This window comes from Camelus dromedarius, chromosome 31 (genome assembly GCF_036321535.1).
Source record: "Camelus dromedarius isolate mCamDro1 chromosome 31, mCamDro1.pat, whole genome shotgun sequence".
NCBI classification, from domain to species: domain Eukaryota; kingdom Metazoa; phylum Chordata; class Mammalia; order Artiodactyla; family Camelidae; genus Camelus; species Camelus dromedarius.
Window position 1 is genome coordinate 8,392,409 of NC_087466.1, and position 12,019 is coordinate 8,404,427.

Sequence of the window (12,019 nt, forward strand, 5' to 3'; positions counted from 1 at the left end):
CTCGGAGAATGGCCCTCGAGGGACACTCTGCAGGCTGCCAGCCAGTCCGCCCCTCTCAGGCCAGCCTTCCTCAGTCACGACTCAGCCATTCTCTGGGCTGGCTCCCCAGGGGATATGCCTGAAAGATACACGCTCTCTGTTTCTTCATCTTTGTACGTCTCCTGCCCTCACACAGAGTCACGGCCAAGTCAGTTGCTTGGTGGACATCAATGGAATTACAATGAACTATAAAAGTGGGCGAAACCAAAAAACCCTCACCCTGCTCTTCATTAATTAACCAATAGAAATTTCTGAGCTGGCGTACGTGCTGCACCAGAAACTGAGTGGTAGTGACAACCGGGATGGACTTGAGTCCTTAGAACAGAGTTTAGAAGGGCCCAGCATCACCCTCAGGGTGACTTTATCAGGGCTGAGACGAGGAAGAGGACAGGATAGCACGAAAGAGGAGGAATGCCTGGGAGGACTGTGACCGCAAGACACTGCCTGCTGCACAGGTCCCATAAACAGAGCGAGTCTGTCACACAGCCTTACCTTCAAGTCTCTGTAAACAACAAACCGATTGTGCATGTGTTCCAGTCCCAGGATGATTTCGGTGGCGTAAAACCGCATCTCCTTCTCGGAAAAAACCCCGTGTTGGGAGAGGTGATAGTGCAAATCGCCCCCTGGAATCAGAGCGGTCAAATTTAACTCAGCGTGTTTGTTTAAAGGAAACGAAAAAAAATCACTGTCCCCCTACCTAGCTAGGATACAGTAGAAAAAGGTAAACTATGTTTCTGTTTTGCCCATATACCTATCGCTGATTTCAAAAACACTTGAAAAATTATAGAGGAAACTTAAACACTGAGACAGCTTAGATGGGACAATGGCCGGGACAATACGACACAAAGCCACCGTTGTCTGGTGTCACAGCTTCCAGATGCACCATCGTGGGGACGGGGGGAGGCGGGGGGAGGCGGAGGGAGGCGGAGGGAGTCGGGGTTGGGGGTTAGCCAGTCTGCTCTGATTACTAAGTCCTGTCTAATAACTAAATCAACCCGTGTAGTGATCCAGTAGATCGCTCAGCAATTGGCTCTGTGGACACTAAGTAAATAAGGAAACAGAACAAACAAGTTGATCACATTGATAGATATTTGATAAAGCAAAGAAATAAAATTTTAACTGGTCAAACCCAGGGGATGGGTATTTGGGTGTCCCTAGTAAAGTTCTTTCCGTTTTGCCACATGTTTGACATTTTTCATAATAAAATGTTGGGAAAAAAGTAAATCATCACACGGCCTCAAGTGAGAGAGACAGAGAAAGCCACCAACAGGGCTAGGAATGTTCTTATAAACGGTGAAGGAAGAGCCTCAGTTGATTTACAAAAGTCCATGTGTATCCAACATTATGGCCCTTGATTTTATAAGTGTCATCTTGTTCACACACATTCCCGTATCACCCCTGCCAGATGGAGACATGAAAGATTTCCAGCATCACTGAAGGCTCCCCCATGTCCCTCCCAGTCAGTATGTCAGCTCGCAGCCCCTGACCAGGCCGCGGGGACCCTCTTCTGCCCTCTCCACCACCGATGAGCTCTGCCAGCCCCCACAGTCAAGTAAACAGCCACACAGGGTATCTGCTGCTGTGTTTGGCCACTTCTGCTCATTATTATGTCTGTGAAATTCCCTCGTGCCTTTGGACAGACCTGGTTTTAAATCAAACACTCAAAACGTCATAAAACTTCAAGTGAACTTCAGAAAAGGTATTTCGCTTGTTGAACTGTATGCCTTTTATCTCAGCTCTTGTTACTAAAAATGCTTTGAACATGTATCATGTTCCTTTCTAGTATTAGAAAAGTACTTTCCTGGCTAAAACTCTTTCGGCATTCCCCGGGTCATTATTCACAGTTAAAAAATAATGTTAATAAATTAAATAAACTGAATCAACAACATACAGCTGATCTGGGCTGAAGGTACAGAAGACTGGGCTACCGTCTGTGCCGGCCCACAGTCAGTCCTTCAAAGCTGGTTCTTTAATACACTTCTATCTTTGGCTTGTATTCTTTGGAGGTATTTTGTTCCTAAAAGTTGAGGGCCAGGAGACAAGCGAGCTAAACACCCCGGCCAGCTACGTCCCAGAAAAATCAAGTCTCACTGTGTTTTACTTTCTGAAAATCTTTTCTGGAAAATGCCACTTTCCTGGGGAGAGACTGGGAGGGCCAGGAGGAGATGGTAGTCAACATTTTTTGAAATGAATTTTCCCTGAAAATTGGAGAGTAAAAGGTTTCCTCAAACTTCAGGGGGTATCTAATTGTCCGAAAGACCCAAATGGCTAAGATCGAACATCATGGCAAAGGCGTTCAGTGTATTCAGACCTCCCGGGCCTCGCTTACCGTTCATCAGATCCAAGATGAAGCAGAGTTTATCAGGCGTGTGGAAGGCATAGGTCATACAGACAATGAAAGGACAATCCTAGAGTGGAAAAAAAAATACATATATAAGAAAAGCAAACACTGTCCTCAAAGCACACCTGCTACCAAACACCGTCTGTACAGTTTTTCAGCCAGGCCACTGCCCTGTGTGTGGAGCACAGACACCTATGTGATAATCTTAACAGACACAGTAAAGCGGGTCTGGTACCATGGTAAAATGCATGGACACACAACATTGCTAACTGGAGCAAATGAACTCAAAGCTCTTCTGTCACTCCAATTCGATCATGACTCTTCCTTCCACATCTTCTGCAGAAGACTCAGAGTCTACAGAAAAATAGGACTATCTTGTTAGTCTTTTTGTTAGTCTGCATTTTGGTTCTGGCTAGTCAAATATTCATTTCAATCTTGGATTCTGAAGTTGGAAGAACCAGACCCTGGGGGGGACGGGAGAGGAGGGAGGAGGAAATGTTATCTGTATTACTGTCTGGAAACAGTGAGAATAAAAATGGAATTAAATTAGCTTTGCACAGTGGAAAAACATACCAGCGTCAGGGACTGAACAACTCAACTGTAAAGATGCCAGTTTTCCCCAAAATTAATCTATAGTTTCCATGCAATCTTAATTAAAATGAAAACTGATAAACTGATTCTAAAATTTATACAGAAAATAAACAGCCAAGAAAAGCTCAGATACTCTTGAAGAAAAAATAAAGCTGGAAAACCCACTGTGTTAGATATTAAGACTTAAGATAAAGGAACAGTGATTCAGTGTGGTACTAGCCCAAGGACAGACAAATAGACCAGTGGAACAGAGCAGAGAATCCTGAAGTAGCCCCATATGTAAATGGTCAATCAATTTGTAATAAAGTGACACAACAGGGTGGGGGAAAACCATGGCCTTTTTAATCAACAGTGCTGGAGCAATAGGTTATCTGTGAGATCAAATGAAAATGTTGACCCCTACCTCACACCGCACACTAACATCAACTCCAGGTAGGTATAAATCTAGAGGAAAAATAATAGAGCTTCTAGAAGAAAACAAAAGAGAACACCTTCAGGATCTTAGGGTGAACTAAAGATTTCTTAAACAGGCCACAAAAAGCTGTAATAATAAAAACATCGCTAAGCTGGACTGAAATAAAACCAAAGACTGACAATACCAAGCGTTGGAATGGTATGGAGTTAACGGATCGTCCAGTGTGGTGGCTTGGAGGGTACAATAGTACAACCACTTTCTCAAGATGTCTAGTGGTGTCTGCTAGAGCTGACCACTACCTGCAAACCCTCTGAGCCAGCATTTCCGCCCCGGGGTATCTACCTAACAGCAATCCGTACTTATGTGCACCAAGAGAACTGCATGAGAATGGTCCTCACGGCACTATTTAAAATAGTCCAAACCAGGAAACAATCCGAGTGTCTACCAACAGTAGGATGGATACATGAATTCTGGCACATTCATGTGATGGAGTACTATAGAGTGGGGGTAAACAAATTTTTTCTGCAAAGGGCTAGACAGTAAATATTTTAGGCTCCTCAGGTCCCATCTAGTCTCTCGCCTATTCTTCTTTGTCTCTTTTCTTTATAATCCTTTAATAATGAAAAAAAAAGTTCTTAGTTCACGGGCTGTGAACACAAGCCAGATTTGGTCCCTGGGCCACACACACAGCTTGGTGACCCCTACTATTTAGCCACAGAAGGTGTTGTGGCTTCGTACAATGACAAATAATTCTTACAAGCAAAACTGAGTGAGAAGCCAGACACAAAATGAGTACGTTTATATAAAGTTCCAACACAGGCAAAGCTTAATTATGGTGTTAGACAGCTGGGTGGTAGTTAGCCTGGGTGTGGGGTGAGCCAATGGAGAACATTCTGGAGCACTGATAACTTTCCATCTCTTGATCTGGGTGCTGGATATATGCTTGTGTTCCCTAGTGACAATCCATCAGTGCCACACTAGTTCGAGAACCACATCCATTTAGATAAATATACAGGGTTCCCTTGCCACTCAGCTGCTTCAGGTAAAAATGGCACAAAATATCTATATCTACTTTCTTAACAGAAACAAAGAATTATTAAATTCTGCAGAAAAGATTCAAATTTCAACAAGATAATCTGTAAACAGGATTTGCACCGTTCAAACCTCTATATTAGGGGCATATGGATAAATCTGACTTAACACATTCTTGTATGCCCAAGATTCATGATCTTGAACTCAATTTCCTTAAATCTTCTGGAGGGAACGACTCCAGAATGAATTACAAACTTCATTTTGTGATTACCTAGTTTTCCTTAGAGTTCGGTTGAGAGGTGTTATTTACTAATTTCAAGATTTACTTTGCTTTAAATAGGTAAAATAGAGGTGCTGTTCTTTATTTGTTAAAAGCCACGTGGTTCTTGGTAGGGGTGGGTACTGTTCTACTGGGAATCCCACCAAGTGTTTCACCAGAACTTTCCATAGTCTGCTGAGGATGGCTCATTCCACTCCAAGTACCACACTCCTTCCTTATTGGGGATCCCCACATACTCTGGTTCCTGGTCTGACGAGCAGGTCATCTGCAGAGCAGAGATGTGGCAGACCAGGAACTTAGTAAAGCTGGGGTCTTTCCCAGCTTGAGACAGCAACTGCATCCACTTCACCCAGGGGACCAACAGAGCCTGAAGAGGGGGTATTTCTGAACATGACAGCGTCTGACCCTTCTAATGACAGTTCTGAGAAAACGGCAAAAGGTCAAAGTATAGTTAAGATACTACGTTATTCAGATGGGATGCGAATTGGAGATTTATAATCAGAGGCTATCCAAGGAGGAAGGGCTCTTCAAAAAAAAAAAAAAGCACAAAACAAAAACCTAAAAAACCCTGGTCTGACTTCTTTCATTTCAAGATAAGGAAATTAAGGCCCCCTCAAAAGGGAAATGACTTGCCTGAGATCACAAAGTAATTTGGTAGCTAGCCAAGATTCAAACCTCCTAGTCTCCGGGACCCTCTCCAGAGTTGTACTGTGTTGCACAGGTTTCCACAGCAACGGAAAAGAAAAGCCCAGTTAGAGGGGTGTGACTTGGTCAGCTCTACTGAAGGCACTGACCCCAGTCCCTCATCTCTCAGGTGCTGAGCAGGTGCCACCCCAAGTCTCAGGTGGAGCCCGAGACACAGACACCTGCAAGCCGACTCCCGTGAAGAAACAAGCAGTTGTTTGATGGTGTTGGTTTGGTTCCAAAGACAATGATGGTTTCGATGTTCTGCCTTGATGACACACTCCAGGTAAGTTAAGAACTAGTGGGTTTTTACAGGTAGATCCTTAAATAGAGCTCCGCAGCAAGGAACTGGTCTTCTCTGATTTCCCACCCAGTGAGCCAAATAGCTTGTGTTTTGCAGGAACTCTGTTTAAAACTGTGATAAAGTTGACTGTAAAATAGCCCTTAAAAAAACTTCTCCAACCCTGCTGTTGGAGGAATCTTTTCAAGTGGCGAGGCTTATTGGGTTATCTTCCTACTTCAAACGCTTTGTTTCCAATGGCTGGAAGATTTTATTTAAATTCTCAGTACTGGCCCGGAAAGCTCTTTCTGGTCTGGTCTGGCCTATCTGCCTCTCCACAACTTCCTCTCACGGCACTCAACCTCATCACTTCAGACCCCAGCTATGCCGCCTTCTGTGAGTCCCCAGAGCTGCCGCCCTCAGGACTCACACACCTACTGGCACCTCCCGTGACTTCAGAGGAGCATTTGTTGACATATCTCTGCTCGGTTAACCGCCTTCCAAGCACTGCGGACCTGCCTTTCATAGCTCTTGCCATGTGTTCCAATTACCTGAGATTGTTTGAATAAACACCGCCTTCTCTCACTCCACACAGCTCTGTAAGAGCAAGGACCAAACTCAGGTCCTTGGAGTGGAGGGCCCGGCACAGTCTAAGCCTCAAGGATGGTTCAAGAAAGAATGAACAAAACTCTGATGAACAATTAATGACTTGATTAAGGAAGGTGCTGACGGCTCCTCCCAGGCATGGACATACTCGTCCTGACTTCCTTTACTGTCCAAAACTTACAGAGGAAAACTGGGAACAGTACTTCCTATTCTCCCTTTGGAGGATGAAGAGCAGGAATCCTCAGTTTGAGACCAAAAGAGAAAAACAACCTTCCAGTTAAAAGAAAGCTCTGATGGGTGACTCCCGCTCAGTTGCACGTCAGAACCTTAGGAAACCATGTTGATACAGGCCCACCTAGGGCTTCACCTAAAATAAAGATGACTTAAATCCTACAAACAGTGGCCCCTGAGTGACAAAACCAATTCCAAACAACCTTACTACAATTCTTTTGGTTAAATTATGTACTTAACAAAAATTTTAAGCTACTAAACAGCTTTGATACTTGAACAAGAAATATAGACACTTCCTTTAAATTAGTTCAGAGCAGTAGCCCAGTGTAACCCCAATGCTTCATTTATTCCCTTATGGGTAGACTGGTGAGGGGCTACACCACTACTTAACCACACTGCCCCCATCACCTAATAAAACATAAAAATGCTACATGAAAACTTTTTACATCTATTGCTCCAACACCAAACATTTATTTCCATTAGCTTTCTTGAGAATAAACATCCAAGGCTTTGAGATAACTCATTAAAAATGAGTATGTTAATACATTACTAAAATTTAAATAATATTTTAAAAAGACTTAATGCCTGCAGTAAGCACACATCCAGGTCTGAAATGAAGACGGAGACATGTACAATAGATATTAGAAGCCAATGCCATTTGTGCTGATTCCAACACAGTGTGCAGGCCACTCAGGGTTCCATTCCAATCTCTTAAAATCTTGGTCACTCACACAGGGTGAGCCTTATCTGACATGTTATATGCCCATATGTTGGCGGGTAGAGACACATAATTAGAATCTATTTACAGCCATGGCATTTTCATTTGTTATTGTGGGGCTAAATTATGATATTCTTCAGCTTCAGTAATGAATAGCCTTTCTAGAATCACTTAAAACTCACGCGAGAATAATATAAACCATAATCCAGTAAATGCAGGTGATAAACAAGAAAACATGAAGCTTATCAAATGATGAGAAAGGAACCCTGGGGGTGTCCAGGGGGTCCAGGGACTTCGCACAAGGATACGATGCCTCTGGGTCCTCAGTTCCTTGCTTCCCAGCTAAAAGGAATTCTGAGTTACCATCAAAATTTGATTCTTCCAAATACTTATTTAGAATTCAGCTATGATTGTTGGAGCCCAATCCCTCCTCCCACGTCTCACTTGCGTGTAAACCTTCCTGGCATGGTGTTCAATGTTCAATTTGCCCATGAGTTCCATAGCATGGGGCTGGTCACTCCACCCTCCTTTCACTCATTTCATTCTCGACCTCGACCCCTGACCTACTCTGAACCCTGGACAACAGGCCTGCCGGGGCCCACGGACATGCCTAGGTTTCTGGGACAGTGGGTTTTTCTGGATGTCTTCCTAGACATCTGTACCAATAAATAAAAGCCAAGGTTTGGATTTCGGGGAATATCATTAACAGAAAAAGAAATCAGAACGGGACACTGCTTTGCAAGTCGAGATGACACAGGACATCGAGCTTCTACATGTGCTGGGCTAAAAATGACAGCTTGGAGTACAAATAGAACACCCAACAGGCAGAAAGGTGGGAATGGAGATGGAAAAGACCTGCGTTCACAGCAGGCAAAAGTCGCAAGTGCCGAGAAGATAAAGCCCCCTCCAGATGGAACAATGGCTGGGGACCACCCTGAAGGGACAGTCGGGACTTGACTAAGCCAAGTGCTTCCTCCCTGTTTGTCGCGAAGGGTGGAAGCCACGTGTCTCGTCCTGTTTCTTCTCTGGGTTAGTCCTTCTCAGTCATGCAGTCCATTCTTAACTCTACGCGAGGGATTTCTGGTTGTTGATATGATTATTTCCTGCCATCTCTGCAACCACATTCCGCAAAGAAGGGAGTCATAAGCATGCGTCAAAGGGAGAAGGCATGGGTGTGCAGAGCGATGGTTGCCAGTACTTTCCTAAGTCCCAAATTAAACACAGGTGCTATCTGAATTACTGCTTCTATTAACTGAGTGCTGCTGCTCCCTGCTATAAATTCTAATCCACCCAAAATTGGCTAGCCGCATACTTGGCCAGGAGAAAAAAAAAATGCCTGTGTTTTATTTTTAATTTTTTTTTTTTTTTTACCCATGAACTCTCTTTATCTTAATTTTGGGTGAGGGGGGTAACTAGGTTTATCTATTCTTGAAGGAGATTGAACCCAGAACCTCCTGCATGTTAAGCACAGGCTCTACCACTGAGCTATCCCCTCCCCCAACCACAAACTCTCTTTTATAGCAACAAAGCCCCAGAGGTGGTTTAAGACATCAGAGATTTGTACCTTAGTGGGAATGAAAAAAAATGCCTGTATTTTAAAGAAATTGTCCAGATGTAAAAAAAGCAAATTAAAACAAATAAATATGAAAACAAACAAACAACAACCAAAAAAACCAGCGCTCAAAACTGAATACTTACTCCTGTGCTCACAAGGGACAGCATAATCCTTTCATTTAAGGCTAGTGTTTCTCCTTGTTTCATCTTGATCCTCTTCTTATCTAGGCATTTCATCGCATACCTAGAAATGTAAATGTTGTTGAAAATTCTGCGGTAGCAATGTATCTAAGCAGATTTAAACAATACACAACATACACACTGGGGGAAGTTTCTACAGATTTGGAAAGTGTTTCAAAGAAGCAAAACGCTTCTAAAAAACCAAGGAAATCTGAATAAAGTGGAGATTTCAGTCAACGGTAACGTACCAGTGTTACTTCATGCACTGTGACAAGCATACCACAACTGAAGGAAGATAAGGGTGCTGGGAGGGGGGTACCTGGGAACCCCCCTACTAATTTTGCACTTTTTCTGTAAACCTAAAGTTATTCTAAAATAAAAAGGCTACTTTTTTTAAAAAAAATCAAGCAATAATGAAGATATTTCTATCATTACATGAATAGACGTTTCAGTTGAATAAGAACATAAAGTAGATGGATGTAAAATTCAGGAAAATGTTTTGTATGTACTGTTCCCTGCCTAGCACTAGTGTGTGTATGTGTGGGTGTGCCGCGGGGGTGGGTATATGTGTAATATTTAGCATTTAGGAATCGTGAATTCAGCAGCGGTCAAGATTTTGTTAGAGTATAGAGTGTAAGACTCTAAAACATTGATGATCAACCACATGGGAAGGGAAAGCATGCGTTCAAAAACCCATGTTCTAAAGTGACATTTTATTTACTTGTTTTTCATCAATACTTAAGTTATTATATTTCAAATAATACAAAGAATCAAAGTTAGTTGAGAAGGAACACTTGACCACTTAAGATTTTTGAAGATCTGCAGCAAATTCATATTAAGGAAATACAGACATGTTATCGGTGTACTCTGTAATTACAGGTTAAAGAATGTAGAGGTTTTTTCCGAAGGACAATAGAAAGCTGAAAGGAAATTTTTACAAGGGCTTCAGGGACTTGAAAACTCTGTGTGTGTGACTATAAATTCCCACTGGTGGACTAGTTCATGATACCCAGGTATATCAGTAGTCTGGCTGCTGTGGGACACATAAAATCCACTTGTTTCTAACTGATCACAACTTATATAATACGAGTTACAGCAAAACAGAGATAGATGTTCAGATGTGATCTTTTTTATTCCCTCTTCCAGGAGTTCTGTAAGACAAATCTGTTGACAAGACATTAATTTGCTTAATTATGGGATCAAATCTTCAGAACGCATGAAGTGATGTGTCCTTGAAATGTTTAACTGTTATGATAAAATTCAAAATGCCTCCTACTACTTCTGTCACCACCCTCCACCTGGATGGTATTTAATAAGACCTTTGAATTGCAGACCAGGCGAGATGGCACACACAGGTCTTGAGCCCCTCAGAATACGCAAATCGAGGCCCCGAGGATGGGTGGCAGTTCACCGATGGCGCCCAGAGCCAGTGCACCTGTCACTGGCAGCCTGGAGACCGTGAAGAATGAACTTGAGGATTCACGGGAGCTGAGCCCGGCCACCTTCTAGCTGGATGACTCCTGAGAAGTGCGTACCCTTAACCTATGAAACAGAAGACTATCTACCACGCCCTGGTGGTCTCTGAGGCGGGTGAAATATTCCATGTGTGTGAAGAGACAAATTGGTATTATTTACTTCTACACCATCATGTGACAGACTAGGCGTCCTAAATACCCCGACAAGCGGCTACAGTGAAGTAAAACTAAAATTTGGTGAAAGGTGACAAACGACATGTGAAGTACATCATTTAGGATCAAGAAGTCCACTGTGCAGCACAGAACAGGAAAGAACGTGTTCGCCAGAAAGCAGGGTCGTGGGGGGCTCTGTCTGCTAATACTAGGGGATAGGCAGGGTGCCAAATGCTTTACAATGTGTTATCTCATTTAATTCTCACAACAAGGCAGGTGCTTTCAGTATCCTGGCTTTACAGACTTGGATACGGAGGCTCAAAGAATGCACAAACTTTGTCCGAGCCAGAAAGTGAGGACGCTGATTTGACCTACGATGCCAGACTCCGACTCTGGACCCCTAGGTGTCCTGTCTCGGCCCGACACCAGCCTGCAGACACCTGGGGGCCAGACTCTGGGTTCACCCCACACGGGGTCCCAAAGCAAGAAGATCAATCAATGGGCACAACTTTAGTGAAGGTAAATTTCAGCCACCAAATAATAAAAAAATGTGCTGCCTCTTGGACCTGTCCAGGAATGGAAAGGGCCGGCGGCACCCAACCAGAGGAAGGGCCCAAGCAGAGGCTGCATGACGACCTGCACGCGATGCCGGGGCAGGAGGTGAGCGCCTGAATTAGGTGACTTTGATTACTCCTTCTTACGCTGACTCGATAATTGTATAAACCAAGCTACACAGACTATTCCACCTTGCCCACTGTTCTAACACATCTGTTACGTGATCAGACTGGTAGCTCTGGATCTATCAAATCATATTTTTCCTTTCTCTTTTGTTTTCAGAAATACATCCACTCAGACTGCTCCTATATTAAAAAATTTCCAGCCCTCACACTGAAGAACTCCACCATTTACTTTGCAGAAGACCCTTACATCTGGCTCAGGGGCACTTAATTGCTTCACATCAACCTCCATGGGACAAGGGACAGATGAGGGGTGGAGCCCGATGACAGTGGTCCTTGTAGGAGAGCATCCTCCTTGTCCGCACTGAGCTCCCTGCTGTGGGAGCCATGTCTCCTGGAATGCTACGTCCTCCCAGACTGTACACCCTAAGTCAAAAGTGGGCCATTATTCAGAAGAGAGTTTCTCCCCTGCCAAGTATGGGAGCAGGAGGCTGTACCTAAAACCCCTTCCTGGCCACCTCCGGATTCCTGGCTCTTCACCCACGGCCTGAGCCATGGAGGGTTCCCAGTACAGTTTCTGGTTGACTTCCCAGTGAGCCCTAAGAAGTAGAAGTTCCAGATGATCTCATTGACTATGCTTTCCAAAAGACAGCCTATTTCCTTCTGGGGTAAATTACCTCAGGAGTGAGATCACGGGCCTCCATAAATCTATGGAGGGATTTTCTTTTGATGTGCACATAAAATTGTCTTAATATTCCCAGCA

General features: G+C 43.7%; 1 protein-coding gene across 3 annotated transcripts in view; it reads right to left on the bottom strand.

The window, feature by feature from the left end:
* Window positions 1–12,019, bottom strand: part of GRK3 (G protein-coupled receptor kinase 3) — a 116,920-nt gene that overhangs the window by 32,722 nt on the left and 72,179 nt on the right. For all 3 annotated transcript variants that reach the window (XM_031442939.2, XM_031442940.2, XM_064481119.1), the window contains 3 exons: window positions 8,916–9,015; window positions 2,369–2,447; window positions 532–662 (listed from right to left, as the gene is read on the bottom strand). In XM_031442939.2, coding sequence (XP_031298799.2) covers window positions 532–662; window positions 2,369–2,447; window positions 8,916–9,015 — 310 coding nt within the window. The remainder of the gene's footprint in view (window positions 1–531; window positions 663–2,368; window positions 2,448–8,915; window positions 9,016–12,019) is intronic.